Here is a 17,981-nt window from a genome sequence, read left to right on the forward strand (position 1 = left end):
CCAAATATCAACGTCTTAAAGTGTCGTTGTTTGACTGTTCTCACACATTTATATATACTCTTCAACATGACTGAGGGCAAAGTAAGAATTGGCGTTCATCTAACTTTTAATAGACATAAACTCAACATGTGATTCCTTTACCATCTTCCTAAAGCTAACACTATCACCACGCTTGGGATTTATTTTTGTGGTTAAGTGGTAGGTATCATGTGCATAAATAATCTTACTAATCCACATCGAGCAATTACAAGTTTAGGGTTTACAATCTCATCAAAGGTTACTTCTTGCCAAAATCAGGAGACACAAAAATATTTTGTACCACAAATCTTAAAATAGGGTCAGATTCAATCTTATCACCGGGTACCTGGTTTGGTGGCACATTGTGTTTGATTAAATTGATGAACATCTCATCATTTGAATTGGGAAGAATTTCGTAATCATTGAAATTGATTCACCTTTCAGCACGTAATATTTTTATATAACATATTATACACGAAACTGTGAGAGTGAAAAAAAGAGAGCTATACGATATGTTAATTTGGGATTCCATAGTCATCAGCCATTTAACATACAAATGTAATATTTTATGCATAGTTGAATAGTTTTGTAGAAAATGAAGTTGTGCATCACATAATACACGATAAACATGATTCACTAAGATTTCTGTTTTTATGTTCGTTCCATGCTTACTGTGAATTTTTTACGTAAATATTATTTTTTTTTAAAAAAATTACCTAATTAACCACTGTGCAGGTTTATTTACACAGATAGAACCATTCACTGTTCAAGCTCAGAATTCGGTTCCCGGGAAACCGAATTCTGAGCACCAAAGTGTATTTTTTTTTTTGTTTTTTCAACTCAAAATTCGGTTCCCGGGGAACCGAATTCTGAGTTGGTTATATATATATATATATATATATATATATTTTCGTGTTCGCAGGGAAACGAGGGCAGACCCGGAAGCGGAACGGCCCGTTTCGAAAGCAGAACGGGCCGTTCTGCTTAAAGGAACAGAGTGAAATTTCTGAAAGTGAAACGGGCCAAGAATGGCCCGTTCTTAACGCTGGAACAGCCCATTCTTGTCCCGTTTCACTTTCAGAAATTTCACTCTGTTCCTTTAAGCAGAACGACCCGTTCTGCTTTCGGAACGGGTCGTTCCGCTTCCAACATCTGCCCACGTTTCCCTGCAAACATGAAAAAAAAAATATATATAACCAACTCAGAATCGGTTCCCGGGGAACCGAATTCTGAGTTGAAAAAACAAAAAAAAATACACTTTGATGCTCAGAATTCGGTTCCCGGGGAACTGAATTCTGAGTTGAAAAAACAAAAAAAAAAACACTTTGATGCTCAGTGTGAGACCCCATTCCTTCCGCAAGTTCCTCTTTCACCTTTACATTCTTTTCTCTGATTTCCCACTTGCTCTCCTTACTTTCTTTCCTTTTCTTGATATCTCAAGGTGGTTGTGCTGAGTGAGCTTGGACTCTGCTAGCTAATTTTCGGAGTTCTCTCTTGTTCGTTCGTGTTCGTTCAAGCTCCCTTTCGTCTCTCTTCTCTGTTCTTCAATCGTCTCTTCCCGGAAGCTCGGATTCCTTCACCGAGGTAAGGGAAGCTAGGATCTTGTACTGGTTGTTGTTGAGTGAGTTACAAACTCACGGATTGTTTGATTCTTGGAGATTGATGGCTGTGTTTGAAAGATTTTCATTTTCGGGGTTTCGTGGTTTGATGAAAATTTGGGGTTTTTGGTTTCTTGATGGAAGGTTGAACATTGATGATTTTTCTTGAGTTTTGGATGCATGCATGTTGTGATTGTTGATGTTTTTGGGTTGCATGTGGTTGATAGTATTGCATTTGAGTTGCAGCATGGTTTGGGTCTCCTTGGATTGCAAGTTCATGGAGGCTTTGAGTGAAAACGAAGCTGAAATCCATGGAGTTTTTGGAAGTTCAGAAACCCACAGCTATAGCCGTGGAATCACAGCTATAGTCGTGGAAGAAAATGTACTTGCAGGAACCCACAACTATAGCCGTGGATTCGCAGCCATAGCCGTGAGAAAGAAAAACGTGATGGTAGAGACTTGCAGCCATGGCTGTGGTTTTGCAGCCATGGCTGTGGAGAAAAAATTGAAGTGGCAGAAACTTGCAGCTATGGCCGTGGATCTGCAGCCATGGCTGTGGAAGGCAAACTGAACTGGCAGAGAGTTACAGCTAAAGCGCTGGATTGAGCACTGCAGCGGTGGGTCTTGATGACCGAATTTGGTCTTAAAGTCTTCATGAAAGTTGTAGCCTTGGATCTTAGCTTTCCAATGGGGTTGGAATCACCAAAAAAGGAGTTCTAGAACTCCAGATATGGCTGTTTTAGTGAAGAGGGGTCAAGCTGCCAGCCTTGGTTATAGCTGTTGCGGTTTTTAAAATTTTTCACACGGTAGATGAAGGAATTAGGACTCGATGTCTTCATGAGAGCTATATGAAATCTTCTTATCTTTCATATGAGATAAGGATGAGCATGATAGGAGTATTATAACTCCAGATATTCTATGTTTAGTAAAGGTTGTCACTTCACAATGAGTGATTAGGATAAGTTGAAGGTTGTTTCAGATGTGTTCTTTCATAAATATGCTGATTAATGCGGACTATATTGATTAATGTTGTTGAGCCGAGCTGAGTTGTATGTTGTTTAAGTTATTAATGTCGTATGATGTTTAAGCTGTATTGATGCAAAGCTGAGCTGTGCTGTATAATGCCAATGCTGATTAGTTGTGCCGTATGTTGAACTGCTGTGCTATGCTGTGCTGTGCTGAGTTGTGTGAGATTATAGCCGCTAAGTCGGTGCCGTTATTAGCCACATGCGTGGTGCTGTTATAGCCGCTAAGTCGGTGCTGTTGTTGCCGCTTCGCGATGCTGTTATAGCCACTTGAGTGGTGCTGTTATTGCTGCTAAGCAGTGCTGATATTGTTGCGAGTTGTGAGTGGTATGAGTTGTACATGTGTGTTGTTAGCTATATCAGTTGTTTATCATATTGTTATATATCAGTATGTTGATTTTAATTACACTAGCTTACCCTTTTGTTGTCTCCATGATGTTTTGGACTGCAATGGTCATACTATGTATGGGAGCAGAGCAGGGATAGATGGGAGTCTAGTGGTGAGTCTTCAGCAGACTGGAGGAGCTGATCTATCTTTTGTAATTATTTTGTTGTTGAGCTACTTGAGATGGTAGCATTTGATTGTAACTTTTGTACACTTTAACTCTAGTCAGATTGAAAATTTGTATATCTATATATTCTAGATCCTATATTTATATACTTGTTCTATTTGTCTGGTGTTTCTAGTGTGCTATGCCTTGTGTAGTGACCAGCCGGGTCGTTACACTTTAGTGGTATCAGAGCAGGTCAAGTCTAGTGGACACTCTTTGGGGGTGGTCCCTTTAAGTTTTTGCTGTGTTAACTCTGTGCTGTGCCATTTTCATGTGAGGTCTACTGTGCTGAAAATTGCTGTGATGATTTGTTGTGTTGTTGATTGTTGTTTGGTTTAGTTATTGGTTACTAAATATGTTGTTACTTTTGTAAACGATGACTAGGACCAATGAGCAGATAGCTCGCGCCATAGAGATGATGGCCATGGCTATGCAACAGCAAAATGCCTATTTTGCTAGGATGGAGGCTGAGAGAGCTGCAGCTGGTGCAGCAAGACCTGCAGGGTCACAAGAAAGTCGGGATCTTGCTGAGTTCCAGAAGTGTAATCCTCCACAGTTTGCAGGGGATGCAGATCCAGAGGTAGCTGACCGCTGGATCCGTGAGCTGGAGAAGATCTTTACTGTCTTGGGATGTCCTCCAGAGAGGAGGTTAGCATATGCTGTATATATGCTTGTGGGGGAGGTTGAACATTGGTGGAGGGGCACCTGTCAGATGCTTGTTGCCAGAGGAGTTACAGTCGATTGGGAATGCTTCAGGACGGTGTTCATGGAGAAGTATTTCCCCGAGAGCGTGAGGCACGCTAAGGAGGCTGAGTTTATGAGGCTACATCAGGGAGGGATGACGATTTATGAATATGCGATGAAATTTGAGCACCTGGCTCGTTTTTATTCGCATGGTATAACTGAGGCTTGGAAATGCAGGAAGTTTGTTGATGGATTGAGATATGAGCTGAAGAGAGTGGTGGTGCCTATGGCCATCACTGAGTTTCCGACCTTAGTGGAGAAGGCAAAAGTGGTGGAGCGGTTGGAGGGTGGCAACCGGGTTGTGAGGACTGCTGGAGGGCCATCCGGGTCCAAGAAGGGTGAGAGTCAGAGGAAGCCGTACGACAGGCCCCAGTCACAGCAAGGGGGTTCTGTTGCTCGGCAATCTTCCAGTGCTGCTAGTGGAGGTAGGCAGAGTGGAGGTGCCACTCTGAGGTGTTTCAGGTGTGTTGGGCCCCACTTTGTCAGGGACTGTCCGCACACGGAGAGCCGTTGCTTCCGATGTCATCAAATGGGCCACGAGTCGGCCAACTGTCCCACTAGGAGCAAACCAGAGAGGAGCACTCAGAGGAGTAATGGGCAGAGGGCTGAGACTCAGAGGAGTAGTGCACAAAGAGCTGATGCTCAGAGGGGTGACAGACCCACTACTGTTGGTAGGGTATTTGCCTTGACAGGTGTTGAGGCTTCGACTTCTTCTGATCTTGTGAAGGGGAAGGGAAAAGCTGCTGGTAAGGATGTGATGATTCTTTTTGACTCTGGTGCTTCACATTCCTTTATATCTTATGCATGTGCTGCTATGTTGGATGTACCTGTGTGTGATTTGGGGTTGAGACTGCTAGTGTCTACGCCGAAGCTTCTGTGTTTGCTTCTGAATTGTGTGTGGGTTGTCCGGTTGTGGTGAATGAGAAGAAGTACAAGGTGAACCTGATTTGTTTACCTTTGGTGGATATTGACATAATCTTGGGAATGGATTGGTTGTCTGCCAATCGCATTCTAATAGATTGTGCCAATAGGTGGTTGATCTTTCCTCAAGAGGAGGATGAACTTTTGATCTCAGCTAGCCAAGCTGAGTCCTTGCTGAGAGATGGGGCAGAGTGCTGTCTTCTGCTTGCTGCATTGAGCGTTGAGACCGAGCGGGTCATTTCTGAAATCGATGTGGTACGTGATTTTGCTGAGGTATTCCCAGATGAGGTGCCTAGGTTGCCTCCTATTAGGGAGATGAAGTTTAGCATTGACCTGGTTCCAGGTGCGGGACCAGTGTCGGTGGCTCCCTATAGGATGGCTCCTGCTGAGCTGGCTGAGCTGAAGAGTCAGTTGGAGGACTTGTTGGAAAAGCAGTTGGTGCGGCCGAGTGTTTCGCCGTGGGGTGCTCCGGTGTTGTTAGTAAGGAAGAAGGATGAGGTAGTCGATTGTGTGTTGATTACCGGCAGCTGAACAAGTTGACCATTAAGAACAAATATCCACTTCCCCGGATAGATGACTTAATGGATCAACTGAGGGGCGCGTCTGTGTTTTCTAAGATTGACTTGAGGTCAGGATATCACCAGATTAGGGTGAAGGAGGGTGACATACCGAAGACTGCTTTCAGGACTAGGTATGGTCACTATGAATATGTTGTGATGCCGTTCGGTGTGACCAACGCCCCCGCAGTGTTCATGGATTACATGAACAGGATCTTCCGACCGTTCTTGGATAAATTTGTGGTGGTGTTTATTGATGATATCTTGATTTACTCAAGAACCCCGGAGGAGCATGGAGAGCACTTGAGGACAGTGTTGGAGATTTTGAAAGCGAAGCAACTGTATGCTAAGCTTTCAAAATGTGAGTTCTGGTTGGATGAGGTGAAGTTCTTGGGCCATGTGATTTCAACTGAGGGGATTGCTGTCGATCCGGCTAAGGTAGAGTCAGTATTGCAGTGGGAGCGCCCGAGGACTGTCACGGATATTCAGAGCTTTGTGGGACTAGCGGGTTACTATCGGAGGTTCATTGAAGGATTCTCTAAGATAGTAGCGCCTCTGACCCAGCTGACTAGGAAGGAGCAACCATTCATTTGGACTGATGCCTGTGAGCAGAGTTTTGTTGAGCTGAAAAGGAGGTTAACTACTTCTCCTGTACTGGTATTGCCAGATTCGGGTGAGCCTTTTGACGTGTACTGTGATGCCTCTCATCAGGGTCTGGGTTGTGTGCTGATGCATAACGGGAGAGTGGTGGCATATGCTTCAAGGCAGCTGAAGATTCATGAGAGGAACTATCCCACTCATAACTTGGAGTTAGCAGCTGTGGTGTTTGCCTTGAAGATTTGGAGGCATTACTTATATGGTGCTCGGTTCAGCGTCTTCAATGATCACAAGAGTCTGAAGTACTTGTTTGATCAGAAGGAGTTGAACATGAGGCAGAAGCGGTGGATGGAGTTTCTGAAGGATTATGATTTTCAGTTGATGTATCATCCAGGCAAGGCCAATGTGGTGGCAGATGCGCTGAGTAGGAAGTCCATCCACATGTCGAGCATGATGGTAAGAGAGCTGGAACTGGTCGAGAAATTCAGAGATTTGAATCTCTGTGTAGAGTTAGCTCAGGATCACATTAGTTGTGGGGCAGTTACCATAACTAATAAGTTCTTGAGGCAGGTTGGACTCAAGCAGTTACAGGATGAAGAGTTGGTGAGACTTCTTGGTTTGCTGGGTACCGATAAAGCTACTGGTTTTGAACTGGGAGAAGATGGGATCTTGAGGTTCAGAGACAGGATTTGCCTACCTCAGGATGCTGAGCTGAGGAGGGCTGTATTGGAAGAAGGCCACAAGAGTAGACTTAGCATACACCCAGGTATGACTAAGATGTACCAAGATCTCAAGAAGACTTTCTGGTGGTCTGGTATGAAAAGGGAGATAGCTGAGTATGTGGCGGCCTGTCTGACCTGTCAGAAAGCAAAGGTTGAGCATCAGAAGCCGAGTGGGTTGATGCAACAGATTGAGATCCCCGAGTGGAAGTGGGATAACATTACTATGAATTTTATTGTGGGGTTGCCGAGGTCAGCTAGGAATAGTGATGCTATCTGGGTGATTGTTGATCGGTTGACCAAGTGTGCGCATTTTTTGTCTGTCAACATCAAGTGGTCCTTGGAGAAGCTGACGCAGTTGTATATGAAGGAGATAGTACGGTTGCATGGGGTGCCTTCCAGTATTATTTCCGACCGAGATCCGAGGTTCACTTCCAGATTTTGGCAGAGTCTACATCAAGCCTTAGGCACGAAGCTGAAGCTGAGTTCTGCTTATCATCCGCAAACAGATGGTCAGTCAGAGAGGACAATCCAATCCTTGGAGGATCTGCTGAGAGCTTGTGTGTTGGATCACTTGGGTAGCTGGGAGGAGGTCCTACCGCTGGTGGAGTTTACTTATAACAACAGCTTTCATGCTAGCATTGGGATGGCACCATACGAAGCCCTGTATGGCAGAAGATGTAGGACTCCTCTGTGCTGGTATCAGGATGGGGAGGCAGTGGTTGTGGGGCCGGAGATAATCCTACAGACTATTGAGAAGGTGAAAATGATTCAGGAAAAGATGAAGATTGCTCAGAGTAGGCAGAAATCTTATGCGGATAAAAGGCGTAAGCCTTTGGAGTTTGCTGAGGGGGAGCATGTGTTTCTGAAGATGACTCCGACTTCTGGTGTGGGCAGAGCGCTGAGGGCATGGAAGTTGACACCAAGATTTGTGGGTCCCTATCAGATCATACAGCATGTAGGTCCGGTTGCTTACCGGTTGGCTTTGCCACCGTCCCTTTCAAACCTACACGATGTATTTCATGTATCCCAGCTGAGGAAGTATGTGCATGACTCAAGCCATGTGGTGGAACTGGACGATGTGCAAGTGAAGGAGAACCTGACAATTGAGAAGTTGCCAGTAGCTGTGGTTGATCATAAGCTGAAGGAGTTGGGGGGAAAGTCCATTGCTCTGGTAAAGGTGTTGTGGGATACAACTACCGGTGAGGCTACTTGGGAAGTGGAGCAGCAGTGCAGGCAGCAGTATCCATTTCTTTTCCCAAGTAAGTCTGTTTTCGGGGACGAAAACTCTTGTTGTTGGGGAGGTTGTGAGACCCCATTCCTTCCGCAAGTTCCTCTTTCACCTTTACATTCTTTTCTCTGATTTCCCACTTGCTCTCCTTACTTTCTTTCCTTTTCTTGATATCTCAAGGTGGTTGTGCTGAGTGAGCTTGGACTCTGCTAGCTAATTTTCGGAGTTCTCTCTTGTTCGTTCGTGTTCGTTCAAGCTCCCTTTCGTCTCTCTTCTCTGTTCTTCAATCGTCTCTTCCCGGAAGCTCGGATTCCTTCATCGAGGTAAGGGAAGCTAGGATCTTGTACTGGTTGTTGTTGAGTGAGTTACAAACTCACGGATTGTCTGATTCTTGGAGATTGATGGCTGTGTTTGAAAGATTTTCATTTTCGGGGTTTCGTGGTTTGATGAAAATTTGGGGTTTTTGGTTTCTTGATGGAAGGTTGAACATTGATGATTTTTCTTGAGTTTTGGATGCATGCATGTTGTGATTGTTGATGTTTTTGGGTTGCATGTGGTTGATAGTATTGCATTTGAGTTGCAGCATGGTTTGGGTCTCCTTGGATTGCAAGTTCATGGAGGCTTTGAGTGAAAACAAAGCTGAAATCCATGGAGTTTTTGGAAGTTCAGAAACCCACAGTTATAGTCGTGGAATCACAGCTATAGCCGTGGAAGAAAATGTACTTGCAGGAACCCACAGCTATAGCCGTGGATTTGCAGCCATAGCCGTGGGAAGGAAAAACGTGATGGCAGAGACTTGCAGCCATGGCTGTGGAGAAAAAATTGAAGTGGCAGAAACTTGCAGCTATGGCCGTGGATCTGCAGCCATGGCTGTGGAAGGCAAACTGAACTGGCAGAGAGTTACAGCTAAAGCGCTGGATTGAGCGCTGCAGCGGTGGGTCTTGATGACCGAATTTGGTCTTAAAGTCTTCATGAAAGTTGTAGCATTGGATCTTAGCTTTCCAATGGGGTTGGAATCACCCAAAAAGGAGTTCTAGAACTCCAGATATGGCTGTTTTAGTGAAGAGGGGTCAAGCTGCCAGCCTTGGTTATAGCTGTTGCGGTTTTTAAAATTTTTCACAAGGTAGATGAAGGAATTAGGACTTGATGTCTTCATGAGAGTTATAGGAAATCTTCTTATCTTTCATATGAGATAAGGATGAGCATGATAGGAGTATTATAACTCCAGATATTCTATGTTTAGTAAAGGTTGTCACTTCACAATGAGTGATTAGGATAAGCTGAAGGTTGTTTCAGATGTGTTCTTTCATAAATATGTTAATTAATGCTGACTAATATTGATTAATGTTGTTGAGCCGAGCTGAGTTGTATGTTGTTTAAGTTATTAATGTCGTATGATGTTTAAGCTGTATTGATGCAAAGCTGAGCTGTGCTGTATAATGCCAATGCTGATTAGTTGTGCCGTATGTTGAACTGTTGTGCTATGCTGTGCTGTGCTGAGTTGTGTGAGATTATAGCCGCTAAGTCGGTGCCGTTATTAGCCACATGCGTGGTGCTGTTATAGCCGCTAAGTCGGTGCTGTTGTTGCCGCTTCGCGGTGCTGTTATAGCCACTTGAGTGGTGCTGTTATTGCTGCTAAGCAGTGCTGATATTGTTGCGAGTTGTGAGTGGTATGAGTTGTACATGTGTGTTGTTAGCTATATCAGTTGTTTATCATATTGTTATATATCAGTATGTTGATTTTAATTACACTAGCTTACCCTTTTGTTGTCTCCATGATGTTTTGGACTGCAATGGTCATACTATGTATGGGAGCAGAGCAGGGATAGATGGGAGTCTAGTGGTGAGTCTTCAGCAGACTGGAGGAGCTGATCTATCTTTTGTGATTATTTTGTTGTTGAGCTACTTGAGATGGTAGCATTTGATTGTAACTTTTGTACACTTTAACTCTAGTCAGATTGAAACTTTGTATATCTATATATTCTAGATCCTATATTTATATACTTGTTCTATCTGTCTGGTGTTTCTAGTGTGCTATGCCTTGTGTAGTGACCAGCCGGGTCGTTACACTCAGAATTCGGTTCCCCGGGAACCGAATTCTGAGCTTGAACAGTGAATGGTTCTATCTGTGTAAATAAACCTGCACAGTGGTTATTTGGGTATTTTTTTTTAAAAATAATATTTACGTAAAAAATTCTGCTTACTGTTCAGTTACTAACAGGTTCGCATTTTGTAAATTAAAAATAGATGTTAAAAAATTGAACTAGTTGCGAACTGATCTATAAAAACTGAACTTTTTTTTATTTATAAAAAACTGAACTAAGCTATTTGTATAAAAAAATAAAATTGAACTAAACTATATAACTGAATTGAAATAAACTAAACTACTCCTCCTGGACTCAAGCAAAAAAAGTCCCTAAAATTTTTAGATTTAAATATAAGTAAATTCTAACTAACTTGACAATATTTAATGTTATCATTTAAAAAACAATACCCTTAACTTAAATGTGATTGCTATTTCCAATGAATATTATTACGGATAGTTTAGGAATTAAAGTTTAGTTTTCACATGAAATCAATAAAATTAAATAACTTAAACTAATTTTCTTAATATTTATAAATTTAGATATTTTGCTTATATATAAGTCTAAAGAGAGTATTTTTATAAAGGGGATTAGAATTCTCCATTTTTTTTCCCTTATATTTATCATTGCAAAAAAATAGTTCAAAATTACAAAGCAGCTCAAATCAGTTCGCGGAACTAATAAAACAATTCAGTTTAGTTTGAACTATTGTCAAGTTCAGTACAGCTCGGATGAATTATTTTTCCAGTTCAATTCACATACAATTCAATTCAATTCAATATTTTTGAACACCACTGATTAAAAGGCCATTATCCACATAAATGTTCATGATTTTTCTGCATAAAAAGTTCATTTCTGCTTGAAGAATGCTCTATCTGCATTCAAATCATGCTTTTCAAGTATTTGGTGGCCATTCTACAGATCCGAAAACAATCTCGTGTTCAGATCGCAAAACATTCTTGTGTTTCTAAATTCCACATGAAATGATGCAATGTATAAGATCCTACACAACTAGTCCTGTGATTAAGGAGGTATACAAGCATCACTCTACGAGACAGAACGGAGTCTGCAGCATATGCCCCCTAAAATAAATAATAGGATAAATCTTAGATGCAGTTTTTTTTAAGGTGCTTTAGGTGTTGTTCTCTAATTAGAATTACAAATGTAATAGAACAAGGGGTCAAGACAAATCTCAGCACGCCATTCATAATTGTTTTCAAATGTCAACATTGTCAGATATCACCATTACCTTGCTGAGCCTTTGACTCATAGAAGAGCCTTACAGTTGAGTAAATGGTAGAAGGTTCAGCCATGGCACCATTGCCATAATCCCCACATGCTAACCTCTTCGTAACAGGTGGAATGAGAGAAATGCCAAGCTCATCAATGCCAATGAGATGCCGCTCAGTGAAAGGATTGTTCCACATAAGAGTGTTCATGGCTGGAGCAACAAAGAATGGCTTGTTGAAGTCCCAGGCTCGCACGATGCATGTCAGTAGATTGTCACACAACCCTCCAGCAATCTACAATAGCATATATTTGTGTTATGAAAAGGAAGAAATTGACAATCGTAAATTTTTAAGCACTTTAATAGAAACATACATATAAACCCCATATAAAATGTATATACAAAAACTGAAGTACTGAACATCAAAAGATGGATAAGAACACATATCATTGAGTGAACTTGCCTGCACTGTATAAATAGGCATGTGAATTTCATAGAGATACCAGCTTGTTTAATATAATGTGCAGCAAAATATAAGTTACCTTTGCAAGGGTGTTGGCCGATAATGGAGCAATGACCATGATATCAGCCCATTTGCGAAGCTCAATGTGAAGCACGCTATCGCCTAGTTTCGTCCAACTAGACCATTCGTCCTCATCCGTGTATAAAATTACATCCTTAGGCATCGAAGCTCTATCAATGAAATGCAAAGATGCACTTGTGGCAACTGCTTTTACATCCGCCCATTCAGAGAAACAATGACAAAGATTTGCAAATTTGATAGCAGCAACACTCGCACTAGCAGCAAGTAGAATCCGGGGCTTCCTTGGCACAGCATCCACTGCCATATTCTCTCCTTCTGCACTTACAGGTTCTGAGCCAGCCATCACCTTAGACTTCCACAATGATCTTAAATATCCGTGATTCAAACAGGCGTTTCAGCTCATTCATCAAAAACCTTCAAATTGGTAAAAACTACAACACCTTTAGAGGACAGTATATAATTACTAAATATTTGTATCCAATGAATGCAAAAGGAAAAATTCCTTAGTTATTGAAATAAAACTCAAATATACATGCATCTAAAGCCCAAGTCAACCATAGTGATAGGTAGCTAGCTTAACACCAACAATGACAACATGTATGAACTACGGCTCTGTTTGGATACACTTATAGGAGAAAACAATAAGGAAAAATGAATTAACCTTCTCTCACAGAAACTCTATGATTTAACTTCTCCAAAAATTGAAATACAGAAGTTGATTTTAAGTTATGAAAGAAATTAAATTCATTTTGCTTTTTATTTTCTTCTTCTACAAGTGTTTATGGAGAAATTTATTTAATCAAGACCAAACATTACTACCCTAAATACATTTAAAAATAAAGTTTAACTTTAAAACACAGTCAGAGTAAAGATTTTCACACTTTCAAACAATTAAAAATCACCCTAGATAATTTAACAAATTTTACCACACGAGAATCCATGATTGAATGACGAAATACTAAACCTTTACCTTCGTGCATTCCATTAAATTCTAAAAGTAATCACATTTACGAGTATTCATATATCACCAGGTGCAATGTCCACCCCATGATGCAACATATGAGAGAGAATCCACCATTACAAATTCATAGTTACCTACACACAGACAACCCCATCCCACTAAACAAGAACCCTAAAGAGAGAGAGAGAGGGAGAGAGACTTTCCTGTAGTAACAATCAGACACCAATGAAGAACAAATCAGATTCAGAACAACATTATAAACAAAGGAAGAACCAATTTTAAAAGAAAATCGCGGGAAGGACGAGGAACAGGAGTTAGGAAGTGAATCCTAAATTAAAGAAACATATTCTGAAACATGTCCCAGGAAGTGTACAATCCATGGTTTCTATTTACAGAAAACCCCACCAAAGATTCGATCCCTTTTGCATAAAATAAATTGATGGGGTCGAGCAAAATGAAAAAAAAAATAATAAAAATATGAAAATGCATGAGTAACGTGAAGAGAGAAAAGAGTGAAGGGGTTTAGGGAACAAACCTAACCTCAGCAGCGACAACACAATCCGATTCGGCGATTCCTGTTAGTGTTTGTGTTGTGATAAAAGTCAAAAGCAGACCGCTGTTGGGGTAGCAATGTAGCATAACTCGCACACTGTTCAAACCAACCCAATATATACTAAACTTTTAATTTTTTTTCTTCTATTATTTGGTGTAGACAAGGAACTAAATAAGAATAATAAATAATAACAGGATAGATAAACAATTTACTCTAACATAAGAAAAAATTAAATTTGTTTATTATTTTAGAATAAAGTGCATTGGTATTCCAACGGTACTAAAACTTTGTTTTTTCTAATGATTACAATAATTTTCTTTACAAAATGTAATGTTTTTTTATGTTATATTTATAACAAATGATTTATATGTAAAATTATTGTTACTTTTAAAATATAGAAATTTAATATTTAACTAAAACTATAAAATATTTATTAAAAGAAATTAGATGTTAGAAAAAAAATTTCTAAAGACATTCTTGTCAAATAAAATCACCTAAAAATATTCTATTAGATTAATAGTTCCAAAAATATATTTTAGTTCGTATTATATAATTATTTTAGAATTAGTAATAATATTTAAATATTTTTATTTATAAAAATTTGAGTAATAATTATTTTATTTAATATACTTTAAACTGATGGTTCAAAAGTAATATATATATATATATATATATATATATATATATATATATTAATTAGTATACACATACCATGTAATATATATAATATATAATTTTGTATTATAATACTTTAAGAGATACTAAATTACATGTTTTTAGTTTTTAAATATAAGATGATTTTTTAAGTCTATATAATTAAAAAAGTAATTATTTAATAAGGAGTCTAATTTAATTGATTGAGTAAGGTATATTGTAATTTTTTTTGGTTTCCAAGTTCAATTTTGATAAATAAAAAAGTTTATTTTAATTTCTTTTCGAAAATGTTACTAGCAAATTTGTCAAATAAAATTATTTTATTATTGAAATTCTCACATAAAATTTACTCTTGTTAGAAAAAACATCATATTATAACCAACTGATGTTGCACATTGACTCAATTTATTCCTAATTCTAAGATTAAAATAATTTTTAGTTACAAGAATTTAAGATATTAATATTAAATTTGAAGAAGTAAAAATAACTTTATTTTAAATTTGAAATACTAAAATTATATTTAAGTCTAAATTATAATATATAATATAATTTAATATATTATATCATAAAATATTATAATATAATATACAAATTATATAATCGATAACTATTAATAAAGGAATATATTTTTAATAAAAAGAATATATTTTTAAATAATTACTTTCGTTTCCATTATTTTTTTTTATACTTTTTTTGTCTATTTGATTATACAATAACTTAACTCCTTATGAATAAATGATATGGAGAAAATATATTAAAAAAGAATGTAACCCTCTAGTACTAATTAAAAAAAGGCATTGCTTGTCTTTAATTTGTATTCCAGTTTTTTTACTTAAAAAATAAAAGATGGTTAAGAGATGTAAATAATTGTTATAATTGAATGATAGTTTTCAAAATTAGTTAACGGACAAAATTGTAAAAAAAAATAAAAATGAGTATTCTACTATTAATATAAAATTATCAATATATAATATTATAATAAAGAAAGAAAGAAATTTACCCCATCTTGTTGATTTCAATTCCAATTGCCCCACTAAGATAAGAAATACAGCAACAACATTATAGGATAAATTTCATATTATATTAACACAATAAACAACAAATTAATATATATATATATATATATATATATATATATATATATATATATATATATATATATATATATATATGTGGAGAATGTTAATGTACTCCCACCTATTTTTTAGTGGGAGTATGTTAGCAACCTACACTAAAATTTTAGGACAAAAAAATCACTCATTTCTTTTGATTTGGTTAATTCGTACAAAGGATATTATAGTAATTTAATTTAATTTTAAATAAAAATAAAATATTTTCTCTCTCTTATTAATTTCATTCTCCAATTCATTTATTTTTTTTATTAATTAATTTTTATTTGTTCAGAGAGAGAGGGGAGACATCATGACAGATGAGAGAGAAATGAGTTAAAGAAAGAATTTAATAGGAGAAAGATATATAAGTTAGAGAAAGAATTTAATAAAAAAGATAAATGAGTTGGAGAAGAAATTTAATAAGAGAGAGAAATGACTTAGAGAATGAAGTTAATAAGAGAAAGAAAATCTTTTTTTTATTATTTAAAATTAAATTAAATTACTATAATATCTTTTATACCAATTAACCAAATGAAAATAAATGAATGATTTTTTTGTCCTAAAATTTTAGTGTAGGTTGCTAACATACTCTCACTAAAAAATAAGTGGGAGTACATTAACATTCCCCTATATATATATATGTATTACATAATCAACCCATTGAGGACTTTAAATAATATGCACTATGTTTTCAACTTTGTAACTAACATTGTTCAAAAAAAAAAAAAAACAAGATAAAATATTTATCTTATGACCACAAACAACTCCTACAACATTTCTGAACATATGTATCAAAAATCTTTTATTATGAGATTTAATTGGTATGAATAATATAATGTATGAGGTTGTAATTTTATTCTCAAAAAAGATTTTTTATACATACAAAAAAGACTTTTTGACCACATTGAGGAGGCCTTCTAATATGAAGTATATGAGGTCATGGGTCATTCATGAGACACCAAAATTATCAGTAATAGCAAGTTTTTTAACTTATTTAAAATTATAAAATAGTCCTTATATTATATGCGGAGGCACTATGGAGGCGCAGTGGCAGCGGAGGCACGGTGGCAGTAGAGGTGTCGTCTGCTTCCATGGTGGTGACAGCGGAGGTGTGACCTCTTTCGTGTGGTAGCAGCGGAGGCACGACCTCCTTCGCCCAGTGACAGCGCAGAGGCGCGAGCTCCTTCAAGTGATGGCAGCGGAAACGCGACTTCATTCTCACAATAGCAGCGGAGGTGCGGCTTCCTTCACACGGTGGCAGCAAGGTGGCAGCGGAAGCACAACCTCCTTCGCGCGGTGGCAGTGGAAGCGCGACTTCGTTCGCGTGGTGGCGCGACCTCATTCTTCACGTGTGGCAACGGAAGCGCAGGCTCCTCCTCCTCGACGCCACCGGCCTCATGTCCCTCCTCTGCCGCTACTTCCCCCTCCCTGTCATCCGTGGCATTCAACACTCCAAAGGCCTCTCCTTCGCCTTCTCCACCATCAACTACATCCATTATGACTAAAACATAGCCACCTCTAAATTCGGCCCTTCCCGCCCCTGGCTCGCCCTCGACAGCCTCGTCGTCGCACTCGTTGACGTCGTCTTTCTCTTCTCACCACCTGTCGGCGATCAAAACAGTAACCCTAAACAGGGACTAATATGCAAAATACAAAAATTTTCTTTTCCAAGTTATGGATAAGAAATTTGAATTCTTGATTATTATATTATTAAATCCAACGGTTAAAAATAATGTTTCATCCATGTACCACATTTTATACTGCTTCATGTTAGAATTTTCCCACATTGAGGGAAGTTTATAAAACTTATTACTAAAGTGATGTTGTTTTGAAATAATTCCTCATTTTGAAGTAGTTAATAATAGTATTGCTAATCAACTCAAAGATACTCTTGCCACATCATTTTACCTTTTTTATAAATTTTTTCACTTGAAAATGAAATTAGTTGAGACACATAATGTTGATGTAACCAATTGCAACAAAGAGTGTTATTAATTATAGTGTCTGTCAATTTCTAAACTAGTACTTGCATAGAGAGAGGGTATATAACGTGGATTAGCTACAATCATTGGGTGAATTGCAACACAAATTTAAAAATATTGGCTTCCCGCTATTACTTATAGACACAAATTAAAAAAAAAATAACAAAATAATGTCAATATCTCCCTTGCGACAACGAAAGAATTCGCTTAAAAAACAATTTTCGTGCCATTACAATATAAAAAAAAAGTGTTACAATGGATCAAATATATAATATATATAGAGAGAGAAGAGAGATCTTTTTATTTTAGGGATAAGTATATGTAACCTCACTTTTGTAATAAATTTTATAAATTCCCCCAATGTGGTCAAAAAACATACAAAAAAAGGTATCATTGAATCTTTTGTTTAGATTAATTTAATAGAATAAAACTTAATGAATTTTTTTTCCTTCATCAAATGATTCTCTTTTTCTTTTCTTTTTTTACTTTCAAATTGGGCATGTAATGGCTACTAAAGAATTGGCTATGTAATAGAATTAATTTATAGTTTTAGAGTAAATTGTATTTTGTTCCTTATAATGTCTAATCCATAACTTTAGTCTTCTCATTTTATAAAATATGCAATTTTGAGATCCTTACAATGTTCATTCATTCATGGTTGTCAATCTCTAGTGATAACTCATAAACTCGTAGAGTTTACGAGATTAGGATAACTTACCTGTATAACTCGAAAGTAAACTCGTTTTTGAGTAATATCGGTGATCTCGTGTAATATTACGAGATTAATGATCACATTTTTTCTCCAAATAAACAAAACGCTCATTTTGGGTTAGGGCTAAGAATTAGAGCTGTCAAAGTGGGCCGGGACCCGTGGGCCAACCTGGCCCACCTTGAAAACGGGC

At 37.9% G+C, this 17,981-nt stretch overlaps 1 protein-coding gene across 4 annotated transcripts; it reads right to left on the minus strand.

Annotated features, from left to right (window-relative positions):
* Window positions 1-10,967: 10,967 nt before the first annotated feature.
* Window positions 10,968-13,468, minus strand: LOC109796579 (phosphopantothenoylcysteine decarboxylase HAL3a). 4 transcript variants are annotated; one of them, XM_020356252.3, is made up of 3 exons: window positions 13,314-13,468; window positions 11,816-12,231; window positions 10,968-11,568 (listed from the first exon to the last, which is right to left on the minus strand). In XM_020356252.3, exons 2-3 carry the CDS (start codon window positions 12,158-12,160, stop codon window positions 11,278-11,280), a joined length of 636 nt encoding a protein of 211 aa, XP_020211841.1. In that variant the 5' UTR covers window positions 12,161-12,231; window positions 13,314-13,468; the 3' UTR covers window positions 10,968-11,277. The 4 variants fall into 4 exon arrangements, with proteins under 4 accessions (XP_020211841.1, XP_020211849.1, XP_029127677.1 ...); XM_020356260.3 differs by having other exon boundaries at window positions 13,319-13,437; XM_029271844.2 differs by having other exon boundaries at window positions 11,816-12,248; window positions 13,314-13,428.
* Window positions 13,469-17,981: the final 4,513 nt, after the last annotated feature.

This window comes from Cajanus cajan, chromosome 3, assembly GCF_000230855.2.
Source record: "Cajanus cajan strain Asha chromosome 3, NIPB_CcT2T_4, whole genome shotgun sequence".
Classification (NCBI taxonomy): Eukaryota; Viridiplantae; Streptophyta; class Magnoliopsida; order Fabales; family Fabaceae; genus Cajanus; species Cajanus cajan.